Source organism: Ursus americanus, chromosome 5, assembly GCF_024610735.1.
Source record: "Ursus americanus isolate L20-20 chromosome 5, mUrsAme1.1.p, whole genome shotgun sequence".
NCBI classification, from domain to species: domain Eukaryota; kingdom Metazoa; phylum Chordata; class Mammalia; order Carnivora; family Ursidae; genus Ursus; species Ursus americanus.
Window position 1 is genome coordinate 15,534,714 of NC_142131.1, and position 19,158 is coordinate 15,553,871.

Sequence of the window (19,158 nt, forward strand, 5' to 3'; positions counted from 1 at the left end):
CTATCAGCCTGTCGGTATACAAATGAGGCCCGTAGTATTCCCCTGTCCTGATGGCTCCAGTCATTTCTGGAAATTTTTGGTTTCTCAGGTCTGCTCACAACCAGTTCCCCATATTCTCCTCTCCCGTCCGCCTTGATGATTGCTTCCCGAGAGCCACTTAGTGGAGGTGCTTCACTGCTCATCCCCTTGTGAGAATATTGATTCTTCCCAGGAGCTCTCAAATTCATACAATCTTGTGGTGCCAAAGGTCACTACAACTCCTCATCTCGTTGTGGTCCAAGCGGAAGTTCAGAGATGACTCCTCTCCCAAACCCTCAATCTTACTTTATTTCCTTAGCCCCCAAACAGTAAGGTTTGGGCCTCAAATCTCACAAAGTTGACCTGAAAGCAATTTCTTTAGCTTCAGACCATAAGGTCACTCTCCTACAGAGAAAACTGGCAATAGGGAAACTACTTCCTTAAGTAGCCAACTTTTATTGTTTGCTGTTTGGTGTCAGGCACTGCACTAAGCATTTCACATTTCTTTTTTCTTCCTTTTTAAAAAATTTATTTATTTTGAGAGACTGAACACGCATGCGTGCACCTGTGTGCACAAGCAGGGGGAGGAGGAGCTGAGGGAGAGAGAGAAAAAGAATCTCACACAGGCGCCACGGCCAGTGCAGGGTCCCTCCAGGGGCTTGATCTCACAGCCCTGAGATCATGGCCAGACCCGAAATCGAGAGCTGGACGCTCAACTGACTGAGCCACCCAAGTGCCCCCACATTTGATTCTTATAACCTAATTAAGTATTTATTATTATTTTCCTCATGTTAAAAATAATGACATTAGAGTTTAAGATAATGTTACTTGCCTAGAGACACACACAGCTGATAAATGGTAGGTAACCCTAGATTCTGAACCCAGCCAGAGCTTTCTGTCCCCTGCCCTTCCTGTACAAATATTCATATACATTAAATTGTCGGTGGGCTGGGGTATCCGGAAGAACTGTAATCTGCCCACTCCCAGGTTGAATCAACCGTGACATCCTGATGCACATGTATTTAACAGGTCTTTCCAGTTAGGTCCTTAGGCCGATCCCAGGTTTTATATTCCTCTTCAAGCTAGTACAGTGCTTTATAGAAAAAGTCTAGTGATTGGAAAATCAATGATGAGTTAGAATAGAAAATACAAAGCTTCCCTTAAACTGCATAATCTGGGCTTTCAGGCAAGGTGACTGACATGGATAGAATCTGACATTGCTGCTAATATCATCGGTAAAACTCATGGGCATGGTCCCAGCAGAGAAATGGTCTCCTATTGACAGAGTTATGTAGAGTAGCCTGGAAAATCAATTGCCACCAAACCTTTCGACTACACATAGCAATTGTATTTATGGGTATCTAACCATGTTTTCTTACAAATGTATCCCACATTTACTTAGCAAAAATATTGCGTCCACCTTCTGGTACGTATAACATAATGTGGTTTTTGAGAAACTTTTAGTAATCAAAGGTTACCTATATGTACCTTCAGTTGTGGTTCTTATGGAGTGCAGAAGGGTGTTTGCCCAACCTGCTCAGATATCTATCATTTTTTCAAAGCCGTTAGGTGTTTGATCAGGGTTACATAGCTGTTCTTGTATTGTCTTGTACGGAATTCTGTTAGTGACTGCAAATACCGTAGGAAGAAAGTGACAGAATTTACTGATCAATTGATTGACTGACTTACTAAGCTCCAGTGGAAGTCTTGTCACTTTAAGTTAGAAATAATATACTTAAGGAATCTTATTAACTAGACTAAGAAGGAAATTGTTATGTATGTAAAAATAAATTTGTAGTATTTTTTTGTGGAGCTTTTTGTTTCATTTGATTAGAAGTCTCAGAGTAGTTCAGAACCACTTGGTAATTTAGAAAAGCAAAATTTTGAAATACGATATGCTGCATTAGATGTTTCAAGCAACATGACTATCAACTTTTTATGGGAGAGTTTTCCTTTATAAATAGGGTCTTTTTTGTCTCACAGATAAAACTTAACTCTGTTAAATTCGCTGAGGAAAAAAAATTTTAGTACATATCTTCATTATACATATTTTAAAAAACAAAGTTCTCTTTGTCAATTATTAAATTCTGTTAGGTACAAAATTTTTTTTGATAAACAACCATATATTATAAAGGTTAAAACACATGCAGTTTATCTCTTTTATGTCTGTAACTTTTGATTTTGCTCTATGAAAATGATTTATCAGAATTCCTATTTATTTTTTTAAAATCGGCAGATCACATATGGAAATTACTGTCTTTTTGTATGAGGTGCAACTTCACCAAGGGTGGAAAATAGCAAAATTTAATAAAGGAATGGTAAAAATTTTAATTTATAATATATCCTCCATAGGCTGCAAACTTCTAGAAAGTGAAATCATGCTTTTGCCATGGATAATAATTCCTCCTGTATAAAAATATGTAGCATTTTTTTTAAAGATTTTATTTATTTATTTATTTGACAGAGAGAGAGACAGCCAGCGAGAGAGGGAACACAAGCAGGGGGAGTGGGAGAGGAAGAAGGCAGGCTCCCAGCGGAGGAGCCTGATGTGGGGCTCGATCCCATAACGCCGGGATCATGCCCTGAGCCGAAGGCAGACGCTTAACGACTGGGCCACCCAGGCGCCCCAAAATATGTAGCATTTTGAGGGAGTGATTACATTGCTAAAACTTGATAAAAATAAGCTGGTTTCTGACATTCTTTGGGTAGAGTTCAGTTGGCATTGGAAGGTAATGTTTGCTGGTTTTATTTTTAAGAAAGGCCATCTTAAATTTGAGGGAGAAAATGTTAATTACAGAGGTTTACAGAAGATTTTAAAGTTTTAAGATACTATTTTAGATTATTGACTTTAAAAACCTAGGGTGAGGGTTTTGGTAATTACTTCACTAAGACCACATGGCCAAACCAGTTTCTTACTTGCGGCATCAAAGGAACAAATATTTGGCAATTCCCCATTTGTTAGCAGGTGGCCTTTTCCTGTTAGTGACACTTGAATGAAGTGTGACTAACATTCTTTCCTTTGCCCATTGCCCCAAGAATGATTCCCAGTGAAACTTCTTGGCTTCTGGCGATTTTCATTTGTAATATAACAACGAGAAGAAAGCAAATACATAATATTTAATATGTTCCAGACCTCGTCTCTAAGTGCTTTAAATATGTTTATTCACTGAATCCTCATAACAACTGTGTGTGCTAGGAACAATTTTCATCTCCATTTTAGAGGTGAAGAAACTGAGACACAGAGAAATTAAGTCACACGTCCAAACGACATGTGACCGGCAAAGTCAGATTTGATCCAGACAGCTGGCTTCCAGAGGCTGTGCTTTCCCCCACCATACCACACGGCATCTGGGCAGAACCAGAGGAAGTTTCCCAAATTGTAGAGCGGCACAATTCATGGGTGCTGTCAGGAACCTGTATAGTGCATAATTTTGATAGTACTGTTTATACTTTCCAACCTTGTAACAACGTGCTTGAAGATAATCAAGAAGCAGATCTGCTCAAAATTCTAGAAAGGGTTGCTACCACTAAAAAGGGATGGTTGACTTAAAATGAATGAATCCGTTCAAATTCTCTTATTTTACAGTTGATATTTTCCTCAGTTTTTGGGTAATAAGAGGGTTGTTACGGCAGAAATTGGGTGTTTCGTTGTATACTGTGTGTGTGTTGTGTTTCACTTTATAAGTATGACCAAAGTGTTGTTTTGTAACTGTCTTGAAGGAGATGACCAAAGTAAAAATATGCTCCCTCTTGGTACCTTAGTGTACCTAACATTGATTTTCTAAGCTGCTTTTGCTAGGATGACGTCTGCACTCTGACTTGTTCAATCTTTTTTCCTCCACTGGATTTGTACCCTATTCATATTAGGAACAGCAGAACCTTGTTTGTGTGTTTTTGTCCCAGTCTTTTCAAACCAAGGATCCTGTCCTAGAACGATGATGGACTGACTAGCTCAGAATATCAATGAGCTCCATAGACCTCTTACAGAATTTACTTAAGAATATTTATAAACCATCTTATCAGGAAGTTCACAGCAATCAGAAAGCATGATACTACTCAAATACAGATCTGATTCTGTCACTCCCCTGCGAAATCCTTTTAGTGGCTTCCCACTACTTACTGAGTGAAGACCCTATCCTTGAGACATGAGCATGCCCATTGTGCTCTGGCTGTGGCTGACGTGTCCAACATATTATGTCCTGCTTTCCTCCAGCTTAGCATGCATATTCCGGTTTAGGTTGTGCACCCTAGATCTGTGTATGTATAACAGCGAAGTCCCTGCAGAATTCTCTTGAGGAAAGAGGCAGCTACTGTTAACACCAACGACCTATCACTTGGCCCATATGCCAAGTTCTTTTCTGCTGCAGAACCGTTGAAATGTTGTGGGGTTTTGTGGCTAGAATCTCTTTCCTCTTCATTTTCCTGGCAGCTGCTAATCATCGTTTAGCTCAAATATGACTTCCTAGGAAGTCCTCTTTGGTCGTTCCATAAGGTCCCATCATAATTCCTTTTGTAACATATGTCACAATTTTAAGTGAATGGTTAATGAACATAATTGTGTATTTAATGTCTGTCTCAGCTGCCACAGGCTCCAGGAGGGCAGGGATGGGTCACCATTGTATACCCGGGGCTTGGCCTAGTTCCCCACACTTCAGACTGATACTAAGCACATGGAACGTGCTTCAAAAGCATTGATTGAATGAACGAATAGAAGCCTGTTAAATTGCCATGAAACAATTCAGTTCCATTCATTTTTAAATGAAGTACTAATATTGACCTTATGGGTTCATTTTGAGGCTTAGGAAAGTAAATAAATATGAAGTAGCGTTGTTTGGCACTTAGTAGGTACTTAATTTGTATTAGATTCTTTCCTTCTTTTATACTGAATGCCTGGAAGACAATACCTGATGTATGTTTCTTCTCCCATCACACTTCCTGTGGCCCCAGCGCAGTGGTCTCTCCCTCTGCTTGGCAGTAACTCTTCCCTCTGTCTACGCGTACATTTAAATGCCTGCCAGGAAGTGGGGCCTCTCCTTTGACACCTGTGTGTCTAAGAAGGTATTGCCCGAGCAACTGTCAGGACTAGGGTGTGAAGATGAGCACTGGGCCAGGTAAATGTTCCCAGCTTCTACATATTATAACGCTCCTTGAATACCTTCACACACAGCTTGGGAAACTGGTAGTATGAATTTTGCTGTAATGCTTCCCCTACAGAGAATCAAATCTAATCTGTCTGGATAGTGGCTGAAATATTTTTATTCTATCTCTTGATGGCACCTAGAAAATGTCTAATATAACCACAGGAGCATGTGTCTTCTTTAGTGGTTAATGTGCTTCTGGCGTTAGCGTGTAGAATGATTGGGCATTATATTACAAGTGATACTATTATCATGAATTTATGTAGCATCTTTTTCCCCAACAACTCAAAAGCGATTTAAAGTATTATTTCATTTATGACCCTTGGAATATTAGGACCATTTTATAAATGATGAAACTTAGATACAGAGAAATTGAATAAATTGCCCACTTGATGTTAAAGAGGTCCTTGTTAGAAGAAAGAAGGGCCATTATTTTGTGACAGTCGATCTATTGTTTTTAAATTCTAAAATAAAACATGAGACTTTGTGAAGGTATTCATTCTTAGAAATAAGAAAGAATATTCTTCTGAATTAATTTCTGAAAATGTTTGGCTACTTGGTTTTATAAATATGTTCTCTGTTTGACTAATATTTAATGGGCCTCAACTAGGTGCAAGGCACTGTTCTCAGCTGGAAATACAATGGTAAGCATGACATGCTATATTGCCTCTGTATTTGGGGAATTAATTGCTGGGGAAAATTGGAGGGGGCAGACCTTAGAAAGTAAAGAAGTAGAAAAAATTAGCTAAGTTCAGTGGCTAATAAGTACCATGGGGTGCTTCTCTAAAACAGAGTGACTGAGGAAAGATTGACAGATTGGGTGATAGAGGCTGCTCTGAGAAGTGGACACCAACTTTACTTACAGGTTATTTGGGAGTAGACGGAGGGTATTTTTCGGTATTAAATATTTGGAATATATGCACACTTTCTTCCAATATTCTGGAATAGGAGCCAGCAAACTGTTTTTACAGAGGGCCAGATAGTAAATATTTTAGGCTTTGTAGACTGTGGCGTCTCTGCCCCAACTACCAGACTCTACCACTGAGTCATACAAAAGGCCACAGGCTATCATAAGCCAATGAGCGTGGCTGTGTAGGGGAGGAAAAAGTTTTCATCAGCTGTGTTAGGCTTTCTGATTGTTTTTCAAATTTAACTGATAAAGACACATTAACCAGAGAAAAAGCATACAAATTTATTTAATACAAATTTTACATGAAACAGGAGGCTTCATAAGGACATGATGACCCAAAGAGACAGTTAAATTGGAGTATTTTTATGCCAGGTTTGTTTAATGAAGAATGGATGGTCATGGAGCAACATGACAGGTCATAGAGTATGAAGTAAGTGTAGTAAGTTGGGAGAAGCTTGGCAAGGCTTACTTGTTAGGATCCTTCATAGGATCCCTTTTGACTTGGGAGATAAGGATGCTCCTATCCTCCTGGTTTAGAGAGGGCATCTCTCACATGAGGATTTTATGACCTGTTTCAGGAGCAAAGAGCAGGGGGAAGGTCAGAGTGACCTTCCTGCTTCTGCTGTTTTCTCAGACTCCTTCAGTTTAAAACATTCACTATGTCAAGGTACCATATTTGGAGGTAGCATGTCTGACTCCCATCAGCTGTATTCCAATGAAGTTTTATTTATGCACACTGAAATTTGAATTGCACATAATTTTGTGTGTCACAAAGGATATCCTACTTCTGATTTTTTTCAACCATTTAAAAATGTAAAAACCATTCTTGGCTTGTGGGCTGTACAAAAACAGGCATCAGTCGGAATTTGTTCCTGAGCTTGGCAGCCCTTGTTCTAGAATATTGTACAGCACCCAAACTCCCACGGTGGCTTTACCACTTCTCTGCATTGTAGTCATTTGGAGAGGAGACCTGCATATAGCGTTAGCATGACACTTCTAACTTATCTCCCAAGGTCTAGGTAGACATCTCCCTGGGTAAATAGGCTTCGTATCTGCCTACAGAAGGAATTTCCCTTTGAAATAGCTTTAACTCAGTTTTACAATATATGGACATGTAGGAACCTTGTGTATCAGGGAGCACAAGTGGAGCTCAAAACTTATTTCTTACTATCTAGGGCTGCCAGCTGTAGCATTTGGACCAACTAGTCCACTTATGCTTTAGTGGTCATCAGATCCTGCCTGAAGTCTCACAGCCTTTTCTTGGCACAACTTGTTTAAAGGGTGATTGCCCATTTAAGAGTGAAAAGATAGGATGTTAACCAGGCCATACCTTACTTAAATAAACCAGGTATGTATAACTTGGAGAAGAAAAGACTAGAGGAGGCAGGAGGGCTATCTGCAGATATTTTAAGTATTCATGTAAGAAGAAAAAAAAAAAATAGGCTGTCCAAGTCAGCAAGTAGAAACACTTGGGAGTAAGTTAGAAGGAGATGAATTTTGGCTGTCACTCTGTCCGTCAGAAAACCTGAATTCTCAGCCCTAATGGTACCTGAGGAAATTGTTTACAACTCTGTGCTTCTTTTCTTTATCTACTAAAGAGACAGAGTAGATTCCTGTAGTCCTTTCTGATAACAGCATTCTATATGTTTCTTAAAAATGCCAAACAGCTTGGTGATTTGAGCCGTCCACCCGAGGGACGGCTGCCTGAATGGTAGTAGAAATCCCACCACTGAAAGTATTCAAAAAGAAGTGAGGTCACCATTGTCACAGATACTAGAGGACTTTTTATTCACTCACTCAATAAATATTTACTCATTTGTTGACCAAATATTTACTGACTTCCCTGTACGGTGCCTGCCGGCCATATAATTTCATTGTGTTTCTTAATCAGGTAGTTAGAACTTGGTATAAATCTGTGGGTTAAGAATCCGTTTTTGAAGACCTCTTTTGGCTGTGTTTTGTTATCCTTGCCAGTGTCCACTGGTAAAGCAGAATCCTTCTTTGCTCCAAAATGATTCAGTTGAATTAAAACTAAATCCAATTTTGGTGACAGGATTTCTTTTCAAATTGGCAATCTCCTTATGGAGAGTAACCCTTTCTACTTCTACCTTGCTTCGTTTTTCATTGGAACTACTCACTTTCATTTGCAAACCAAAGGGCTGGAAGTTAATTTAAGAGTCTGTTTGTAAACACTAGTGCCAGGATTTCTAGATTCAGTGTTATAGAATAGTAGTCCTGCTAGATATAATACTAAGAAGGGTTTTATGGTCAAAAATGCTTTAAAAACACTATATGCTAAAATCCCTTCTTGGAGAGGCACAGGGCTCATGAATAATTAAAGGCTCTGAGAAATCCTGCAGAAAACTGAAGTGTTTAATATTGTTGAAGCCAGCATTTCCAGAACATATGCACCACTAGCCATTAACATCCCATGAAATGCACTTCGGAGAAAATCTTACCTTATGAAAAACATAGAGAAGAACCCTAGTAGATACAGGTAGCTACAGACAAGAATGTTTTTCAGAGGTTTGCCTATCTACATTTACAAATTTGTAGATATTGCAAAATAATTTTTTGAAGATTTTATTTATTTGTCAGAGAGAGTAAGAGTACAAGCAGGGGGAGCAGCAGGCAGAGGGAGAAGCAGGCTCCCCACTGAGCAAGGAGCCCGATAATGGCAGGACTCGATCCAGGACCCTGGGAACTGACTGAGCCACCCAGGCATCCCCAAAATAATTTTTAAACAGGCAGAATTCAAAAGAGGTAGAAATCTGATGTTTAGTTTATTTGGGTACTGAGGAAAACAGCATAGAATAAGTTGGAAAAGCATTAATTTGCATAGGAGCATTTTAGAACATAAAGCAAGAAGATAATTCCCAGGAAAAACTTGGGAAAGAAGATATCTGAAAAATAATTATTTTTTTTAATCTTTGTACTTTAAGACCCATCTCATGAGACTTCTTTAAAATTTAAGATTTTGCCAAAATAAGAACAGTTGGGGGGGGGGGAGTAATAATCAAGCCATGTTTAATTGAAAACTTGTAAATAAATGGCAGCTCTTTATATCTATTGTTACCTTTTATACAACAGACTAATTTTCAAGTCAGGTTTCAATTTTATTTTTGTTAATTTTCATAGTGAACTAGGCTGTGACCTCAAACTTAGTGCTTCTTTAAAGCAATTTTCATGTGATACTCCACCCCATTTTCCTCAGTATTAATTTATCAGCCTGGTGTTTTAGGTTTTGAGTCCTGGTTTGATATGCTCCATTTTCTATTCCTGCACTTTCTCTCTAATGCCTATGTCTACAGTGAGTCTTTCAGCCTCCTCCCTTTGGTTAGGGATGCTCGTTAGAGCCTGGTTAATTCAGCATCCCTCAGCTCATGGCACTCCCTTCAACAACATTGCTGCCAAATCCATTTTAGTGACTCAGCAGGAGCTTGTCATTAACAGCATTTTTGTAGAAAGTAAAAATTAAGCAGTCTTGGAAAGCAGAGTGCTAGTGTACCATGTATGTGTAAATCTTTGGTAGCAATAAACACAGTCTCCTGGTGGGTTGGTGGTGGAGCTGCTCGCCTGATACCACCCTTCCTCTGAAGCCCTAACAAGTTCAGCTCTCAATCATGTCTGCCGTGAAAAGGGCCCTTCAGTGTTACTGAAAAGGCAATCTGTTTTCAAATCTTCTATTTGTTTATAGAATGTATAAAACATTTGATAGATAAAGGGGAGACAGATGGAATTCAAAATAGCAGTTTTATTATTGGTAAAACCTGGGTCAGAAAATATGGCTTTAAATATGGCTTGCCGACACTCTTCTCCTGAGTTAAGTTGATCCTTCTGTCCCTCCAGCTGCCCTAGCTGCCCCCTTACCACTTCCCAAAACCACCAACAGAGCTGAAAGCCCCGGGACTCCCTTGCAATAGCAGAACCAGCCCCAGTAGACTTAACGGAGGGGAGAGCAGGCCAGGGAATGCCACTGCCTGCAGTTAGGTGGGCCCCAAGCTCACCACTGAGAAGAGTCCCCTCTCCTTCCTTAGCTTGAGGTGTGGAGAAAGGCAGGAGTGTGGCTCGTATTGAAGGGGAGAACAATAAGGCAGTGCAGGCCTGGGTTAGCTGTAGATCTGATGGGAAAATACCTCTTGGGTAAAATTATTGATTGAGGGAGATGAGGCTAATTGGATGACATTTGTTTGAACAATGCATACTTTACACAGATCTACAACTCGTTGGTTTTTATGTCTTTCATGACTGAAGATTCTATAAAGACATACCTGGAGGATTTTACATCAAATGAGTGTGTCTGGTCCAGAAGGTAGAGGGAAAGGAAAAGGAAAGGGCTAGACCTGCAGTGGAGGAAGCGGGAAGGGACTAACTTAAAAAGAAGGGGTTGAGTCTTCTTGAAAGGAATGGGAGAGAGGAGAATGAAAGAGAACAGAAGCTAAGGAAAACCAAGAATGAAAGAGAACAAGCTAAGGAAAACCAAGGTTTGTGTGTGAGTGCCTCACAAAGGTACTGGTTTTCACCCGGTTTCTAGGGCACAGAACTTAGAAACATCTAGAATCTGCTGAGTCTCACTCTCCATCCAGACATTCTTACACAGTGGGTGAAGTTCGACTTAGAAATTATCTTGGAATATTGGAAATAGTAGGAAATGAGAAGTCTGGATTTGTGGGGCCTGGCTTATGGATGACTCTAAAAGGCATTCAGAGGAGTTTGATTTAATGTATATTCTGGGAAGTGTTTTGATTAAAATAAGAAGTAAAGAAAAATCTAAATTGTATTAATAGTGTTAAGAAAAGAAAGTTGTGTTAAGGCACACAACTGGGGTTAAAAAATCAACATTTGAGGGGCACCTGGCCGGCTCAGTTGGAAGAGCATGCAACTCTTGATCTCAGGGTTGTGAATTCAAGTCCCATGTACGGTGTAGAGATTACTTAGATAAATAAATAAAAACTTAAAAAGATCAACATTTGATTCATTACGGAAAAGGGGTCGAGGGGAGAGACATATTTAATTTATAATGTCTAACAATTCAGAGAACAAGTAAAAATTGCTAAGGCAGTGAACCTGGAGATGAATAGACAATGGTAGGGTGTTAGGCAGAAATAGAGAATACAGCAAGGAACATGAAAGGGGCAGCTTAGAGCTAGAGGTGATGAATTTGGAAACTTCTTCAGATAAGGGGTCTTTGAAATCAAAAGATAACAGAATCACTAAGCTAGATGTGAAGCAGTGAGGTTCGAAGAAGGCTAAGGCCAGGGTTCTGGGGGAGCCTCCTCGGCCGATGCCACTTCTCCCTCTCACTACCATTTCTGTAAGCAGTTTTATTTACAGCCTTGACCCTGCATTCACATATTGTCTATGACTGGTTTTATGTTATGACAGCAGAGTTGAGCAGCTGAGACAGAGACCAAATGGCTTGCAAAGCCTCAAATACTCACCATCTGGCCCTTTATAGAAAAAGTTTGCCAACCTGGTTCAAGATGGTAAAAGAGAAAGAGCTATAGAAAAGATGGGGCACCGTGAAACCAAGAGAGCATGGCCATGAGGAAGTCAAGACAGAAGAGGGTTTCCAAGGAGAAGGTAACTAGAAGAGATACAATGGATTATGAGGAGGATGAAACTTGGGGGGAAAAAATCTTTGAACATTGTGACTAGGAGGTAAATGTCACCCCCAAAAATCCAATTTCTAGATGGATCAAAACCCAACAAAAAATACTCAAGAGATCTCTTTCTGCCCTCTCCCTTTTTTTCTTCCTCCGTTAGTATGAAAACCTCAGTTAAACGCATCGCCCTGCTCCAGGTGCTGTGGGAAGATACCTGCAGACAAGGTGCTCGCACATCCAGAGAAAGTTTAATAATAATGACATGCACGGAGAGAGCGTATGTGAAATTGTAGACTCTTACCAGATATTAAAGGATTTGGCACGAACGCAGCAAATTACCACAGGCCAAACATCTGGTTTGGACCGAGTACTTTGCATTCAGAGGTTACTGTCGTAAAAATGGCAAAGCGGGCTTTGAGAGGTTCGAGATTCTAGTTTAAGTTCAATAGCACAGGCAAATTCTTACTCCCTTTGTGATCTTGGGGCAAGTTACTTAATTTGTCTCAACTTTACTGTGTTCATGCCTAAACCTGGGATCATCAGCACTCATTCCATGGAGTATCCCGGAGACAAAATGAGATACAAAGCAGTGCATGTGTTGTTTGGCATACCGTAAGTACTTTGTGAGTAGTAACTGTACTTTCAGAGAGCCGGTATAAACCTCAATTCATAAACTCAGATGTCAAAAACCTATCAAAATCACTTATCGTCTGCAAATCAGTGTTTTGAATATTCTGAGCCCCATCCTACCAGGCTGGCAGAACATTTAATGCTATTCTTAGGGCTCCTACCTCTGTCCCAGGGTGGTGCAGAGGGCCCTGTGGGGCTTTCTTGATCATCAGTTCCCTGGGCACCTAGTTCCTGCAGAGGTGCCTTTGGTCCCTGTCCAGGTGGTACGTTCAGGTGCAGCTGTCAGGTGGGCATGAAACCGCTGATGAGGCGGAGAGCCTGGGTCAGGGAGCCAGCTGCCCTCCGTGCCCCACCCTGACCGGCCTCCCCGGGCACTGCTACTTGCAGACCCAGTGGCTTTGCTTTCCAGTCTCAAAGCATCTCTTTCAGAGCCACCTACCAGGACACACACTATTCTACTTTGGTATCATACAGTGGTGCCAATATTTTACTTTTTTTGGCCGACAAAAAAAATGGCTGTGTCATGTAGTTCAAAGAACAATTCAAAAGGTTTAGTTTTCTTTCCTTTTATTATTATTGGTTTTTTTAATCTAGGAAAGCAACTGACTTCAATGTCTATTTGTGCTTTTCCAATAGTAAAACCCTCTGTGGCAAGGAAGCAGAAACAGACTTACTTTATTTCAGGGCAAAGGAAAACAGGGAAAAATTTTAAAAAATATATATTTCATTGCAGCATCTTGACACGTTTATATGGTAATAACAATAATAATTATTTTTTTATTGTAATTATTCCTCATATCCCACCTCCTTTCTCCGACCGTATTCTCACTGCACGGTTCATGGAGCTTTAGATTATTCATGCTGTGTTGATTGGCTAGCTCCGTCGCCCACCTCCCTCACACCTGGCACACTTCCGCTGTGTCACCTGCCAGCAGTTACCTGCCTTCTCATCATTCCACTAGCCCTTCTGTGTTGCTGGAAAGTCCCTGTAGCTCAGGCTTGTCATGCTGATAAACTTCTACTCCTCCTTAAAGACCCAGCCAATACATGGTCTCCTCTGTGTTCTCTGAAAAAATTTAAAGCATCGTCTTACGTATTTTCACATTGCCTTATTCTCAAACCTCTTAGACTTAAGGTGATTGAATAATTTGTCCTCTAAATTCAGACACTTTTAAAAGAAGATGCTAGTAGTAATTATGCCGGGACCACAGACATAAGCCAGAAGTGCCCTGAGAAAACCAGGGTGTGTGGTCACCCTACTTATCCTTACATTGCTGTAATGATTGGTTACATACCTCTCACTCCCTCCCCTCACAAACGTATATACAAATGCGTAGTCAGTAAATCCCTGGAAGGCCTAGGCCTCAGCATCTAGTGTAATATGACGGCTGACACATTAACTGATTAATTAAACCATGGGGATTTTGTTGGAGGAGAACATTCTAGACTAGTGAAACAGGATAAACAAACAAAAGGAGATGGGAGGGAACATTTATGAGGAAGAACAAGTAAACCAATATGTGCGGAACAGATATTTGGGGATTGGAATACAATTCGGGAAAAGATTGTGCAAACTCTTGATTGTCAGGCTAAGGAATTTCAGGGGCAGGTTTACACGTGGGGGAATAACAGGATAGTAGTGATGAGGACATGGAACACTCGTGAGGTTCAGTGGGGTGGAGTCCGGAGCGGACGACCAAGAAAGAATTCTTGAGGCATCTTTGGTGCAAAATTGGTGGTTTATTAAAGCACGGGGACAGGACCCGTGGGCGGAAAGAGCTGCTGCACGGGGTTGTGAGGGGTGGCTGATTATATAGCATGGGGTTGGGGGAGATAAGGAAAAAGGGAGGTTGAGGAAATACTTTCATATGTTAAAGAAGACTCGCAAGATACCAGAGGCCTTGCCATTGTCAAGTTAAGGTTGTTTACCCCCCCCAGTAAGGCATTAACATCAAGATGATTGGGAACTTCCTGGAACCTGCAGATTGTAAGGACATTTAATTGTATCTACATTCCCTTCCGGAAGCTAGGTTATTGATAGAAATGCTTTGGTTCTTGTAAACTGCTAAGACATTTGCAAACTGAGGGAGACTCAAGCCTTGCAGGATAGTGGTATCTATAGGTTAACTATTTCTTTGTCCTTGAGGGCAGCCAGGAGTGCCTGAGGAATGTCACATACATCCCAATTGGGGGGGTTGTGGGGTGTCAGTTTCTGCTTTGTCCTCAGCTTGCCTTCTGTTCCCTCATCAGTTGTACGTCAGAGGAATTAGAGGGAGGGAAGGGCAGAGAACTGCCGAAACTATTTGAATAAAAAAGAAGGAAATATGAATGCCTAGATTAGGACTCTTTGTCATTTAACCTTTTATACTTTAGACTGCAAACAATAGAAACCCAAATTAGCCTGGTTTAACCACAAATGGGAATGTATCAGCTCAGCTAACATAGGTATATAGGCATTGCTGGATCCAGGTTTTCAGGGTCATATCATCAGGAATATTCTTTCCATCTCTTGGTTCTGCTTCTTACTGTACTGGATTCATTCTCATTCAGCTCCTCCCCAAAATAGCCATCAGTAACTTCCTGCCTACTTTCTATCGGCTTAGCAACTCCAGTGGAGAGGGAATGCCACTTTACCAGTAGTCCTAGCAAAAATCCCGAGGAGGGTTCTCTAGATCCTGAACATCAAATCATAGAGATAAAATTATCCAGAGGAAACATAAAAGTGATAAGCTTCCAAAGGAGCACAGAGAAGAAATGTACTCATTCCAAAATGATCTAGATTCTCTTTAGTCAAGATATTTAAAATATAAGACACAAGATATGTTTGTTTATTTATTCTACTTTATTGCAATTCCAGTGTAATTAACATACAGTGTTATATGTTATCTTTAATCCAACAAATATTTTTTACATATTATGATACTGGGCATATCATGCTAATCGTACAAACAAAATAGAAATTAGTATTTCACTTTTCTAGTCCAACCTATAAATAAAACAGTGTAGGAGCTTATGATTACTTATCTTTGAGGAAGTCATAATGGAGCCAGATGAGGGCTGAAAAGGGCAAAAAAAGTGGCTCTGTCTTCATGCGAATTCCTTACATAGTTTTACTGAGAAACCAATTAATAAACCTCTTCACTTGGGATCGCTGGTTTTTGAGAAATATTTGTAAATTTATTTGTTTTATTTATTTGTAAATTTATAGCATAATTCTGAGAAGATTATAACTGAATTTTCCATGAAATTTATGTTCTGAATAAAGGGTACAATAATGTTCAGAACACAAATCCAAAAGAGAGATCCAAAGATTCAACTGGCTTAAAATAGGTTTTAGGTAACAAAAGAATATGTGTAGAATAATTCTATTTGGTGTTCTGATCTGTGTATATCTATGAAACACTGCACCAAATATCGACTATCGGTGGTTGATGGGATTTGGTACGATTTTAATTTTCTTAGTTGTCTTTGGTTTTTTGTTTTACAATTTCTAGAATGAATGTATATTAATTTTAAATGACAAAAGGAATCAAAAAATTTTCTTTACGAGAAAGAGAATTCTGACACAAAGGTAAACTAGCTTTGCCTTTTGAAGTGATGTCATCGTGGCCCTTCTCACAATTTCCCCCCCACAGATAGCTAAGTATCTCAATAACAAAATCAGGTTAGGTGAGACATTACTGTGAAAAAATGTGGCATTTCTCTTATTATGTAAATATTAATCAAATACTGTTTTACTGCATTATGCTTGGGTAAGTAATAAGAATTTATTTATTTATTTATGAGAGAGGGGCAGAGGGAGAGGGAGCGAGAGAGGGAGAGAGAGGCAGGTTCCACACCCACTGCAGAGCCCAATGAGGGGCCGGATCTCACAACCCTGAGATCATGACCTGAGTCAAAATCAAGAGTCGGGACGCTTAACCAACTGAGCCATCCAAGCGCCCCAAGTGATAAGAATTTAATCACATTGACTGATACCTATCTTACTAAATCAGTTTTCTTCTTTCCAAGAACGTACCTTTCAAGAACAAGCTTCTGATACAGACAATAGTCTGAACCAAGGATCCAGCTTAATAGAAACCATCTTTAAAGTATTATATCATTGCAATTTTTCTCCACAAACATTTGGAAATGTTTTTGTGAGCTACATGGAAGATGAACAATTGTGGGACTTTCTATATAACATTCCAGGTATGAGAAATTTACTGTTTGTAAAAGAAGTGTTTTATAGATAATTAAATATGTCTTTAAAGAGGCTTTGAAAATTTTATGGTTGTCACTTTTTTTGAGTCTGTTATTTGTAAAAGTTTACCTTACATTTTTTTTCAGTATAAACATTTCTTTGGGGATCATTAACCATTACGTCCTATCAAAATATAGTATACTTGGGACAAGGTGAAGGGAAAATTGGGGGGAGGTGGAATTATGTAATGCAGATTTCCTTTTTAAATTATTAGGAAGTGTCCCCTCATAAAAATTTAAGTTAATATTTACCATAGATTATGTTTTGCTATTGAGCATATAAGACATTAGTAACATGTGAAAAAATATTTTGTGATGCATTTATTCAACAAACTGATGGACAAAATTACTGGCCAATTTTCTTTAAATGTAGAAGGCATTTATATACTATGACCATAACACCTCTGTCTCTACAAGGCAACATGTTCTATTATTCCTATAGGGGCCATCTGTTTTTCCATTTGTGGTGTTCCGCCTAAAACTAGAATGGATGTTAAAGCCAAAGCAGGTTGCATATCTGAATAGAAAGTGTTCATGGGCTGCCCCACCTTCAGGGCCAGGTGAAAAGGTTCTTGCGTTATTTTATACTTAATCTCCTCATTTTAATTCTACATACTTAATATCTTGCGGAAACAAAGACTGAGAACTTAGTAGTTATCCTGTTCATCCATTAACTATTTACATCATTTACATTTGGCTGTCGACCTACAAACTGTTTTATATACTGTTTTGGAAACTGCATTTCCATAAAATATTTCCTGGGACCCATATAAAAAATCTAACTTGCTCATATTCATGGTTTCGTTCTTCCTAGACTTTTTGACTATCCTCTAGACATTACTTGAATATCTTTTTAGGTATTTTAAAGTCATTATATTACATCTTCTCTTGGTCATTATCCCTGAAAAATAGCAATAGATAACTTTTTGTAATGATTTTAAAAACCTGAATCTATCACTTAATGGCTGTGTAATAATTATCTCCTTTTAAAGTTTTATCTCCTAGTTTCCATGTATTTCTTATGGCTACCTCTTTACCCAAAGGAGGGACAGTTTTCCAGTTAAAAAGACTGAATTACTTCTGATGTAGACTTTATGGAACTGAAAGAAAAATAACCTTGAAAGCTCCTCCACCCCTGTTGTTTTTAGTTATTCAGGTGAATTGAGAGCCGAATTCTCTCACAAGATTATAAAGAATTGGTGACCCACATGCTTCAACCACTATTTATTCTTCAATTCTTATATTCTTGAACCATTTTGACTCTTAGCACAAAACTGTCCTGAAAATGACCTAGAAGATACCAATGGCCTTTAGGTGCTGCCACCAGAAAGCAAAACTACTGCTCGTTCCTAATTAGTCTTCTCTTCATCTACACATTGAGCGAACCCTTCTCCACAAGGCCAGACAAGTCTCTTGAAACAGGTATTACACATATTAACACAGCCCGGTTGTGTGGGGGTGTTTCAAGAGATCAGAACTTCAAACTTGTGAAATGTCCTTGGTCTTTGTGTAAATTATTTCTCTATAAATATTAAATATTCTCTAGGTCTTGAAGATTTTCTGGAACCTGAGACCCTACAGCAGTCATGAGGGACTCTACTTTTGTACCCTTATGTATAAGATATATACATAAGTGAATACTTGTTGGTATTATTTCAGACTTAATCTGTTAGATCAATTATGAGTAAGAAAAATTAAAGTTTTTATTTCATCTTCACTTACTCCTTCTTCAGTTGAGTCTTTCCTTACTTTATGGAGATCTGAGTTTTCCTGTATATTATTTCCCATTTTTCTATAGAACTTCTTTTAACATTTCTTGTAAGACAGCTCTACTGGCAAAAAATGTCTTCAATTTTTGTTTGTCTGAGAAAGTCTTTATATCTCCACTTGTGAAAGATAATTTTGCAGGGTACAGAATTCTGTGTTGTTCGGGTTTTGTTTTTGTTTTCTCAACACTTTAGATATTTCACCACTCTTCTTGCTTGCATGGTTTCTGAAAAGTTGGATGTTTATTCTACCTTTGTTCCTCTATAAATAAGGTAATTTTTTTCTTCTGGCTTTTTTAGGAGTTCTTTATCTTTGCTTTTTTGTAGTTTGAAAATGATGTGTGTGGCAGTAATTTTAAGCATGTACCCTGTTTGGTGTTCTCTGAGCTTTCTAGACCTGTGGTTTATGTTTGATAGTAATTCATGGGGAACTTCTTGGTCATTATTGTATTAAATATTTCTTCTGTTCCTTTCTGTTTCTTCTCCTGGTATTCCCATTACACGTATACACATATGTTACACCTTTTGTAGTCATTCCACAGTCCTTGGATATTCTGTTCTTTTTTTCCCCCCAGACTTTGACCTCTTTGCTTTTGAGTTTGGGAGGTTTCTATTGAAATATCCTCAAGCCCAGAGTTTCTTTTCTTTTTTTTTTTTTTTAAGATTTTATTTATTTATTTGACAGAGAGAGACACAGCCAGCGAGAAAGGGAACACAAGCAGGGGAAGTGGGAGAGGAAGAACCAGGCTCCCAGTGGAGCAGGCAATCCGATGCGGGGCTCGATCCTAGGACCCTGGGATCACGCTCTGGGCTGAAGGCAAATGCTTAACGACTGAGCCATCCAGGCT

General features: G+C 39.2%; 1 protein-coding gene across 3 annotated transcripts in view; it reads left to right on the forward strand.

The window, feature by feature from the left end:
• KIAA0825 (KIAA0825 ortholog) overlaps nt 1-19,158 on the forward strand; it is a 375,816-nt gene that overhangs the window by 144,006 nt on the left and 212,652 nt on the right. For all 3 annotated transcript variants that reach the window (XM_045796269.2, XM_045796272.2, XM_045796273.2), the window contains one exon: nt 16,314-16,493. In XM_045796269.2, coding sequence (XP_045652225.2) covers nt 16,314-16,493 — 180 coding nt within the window. The remainder of the gene's footprint in view (nt 1-16,313; nt 16,494-19,158) is intronic.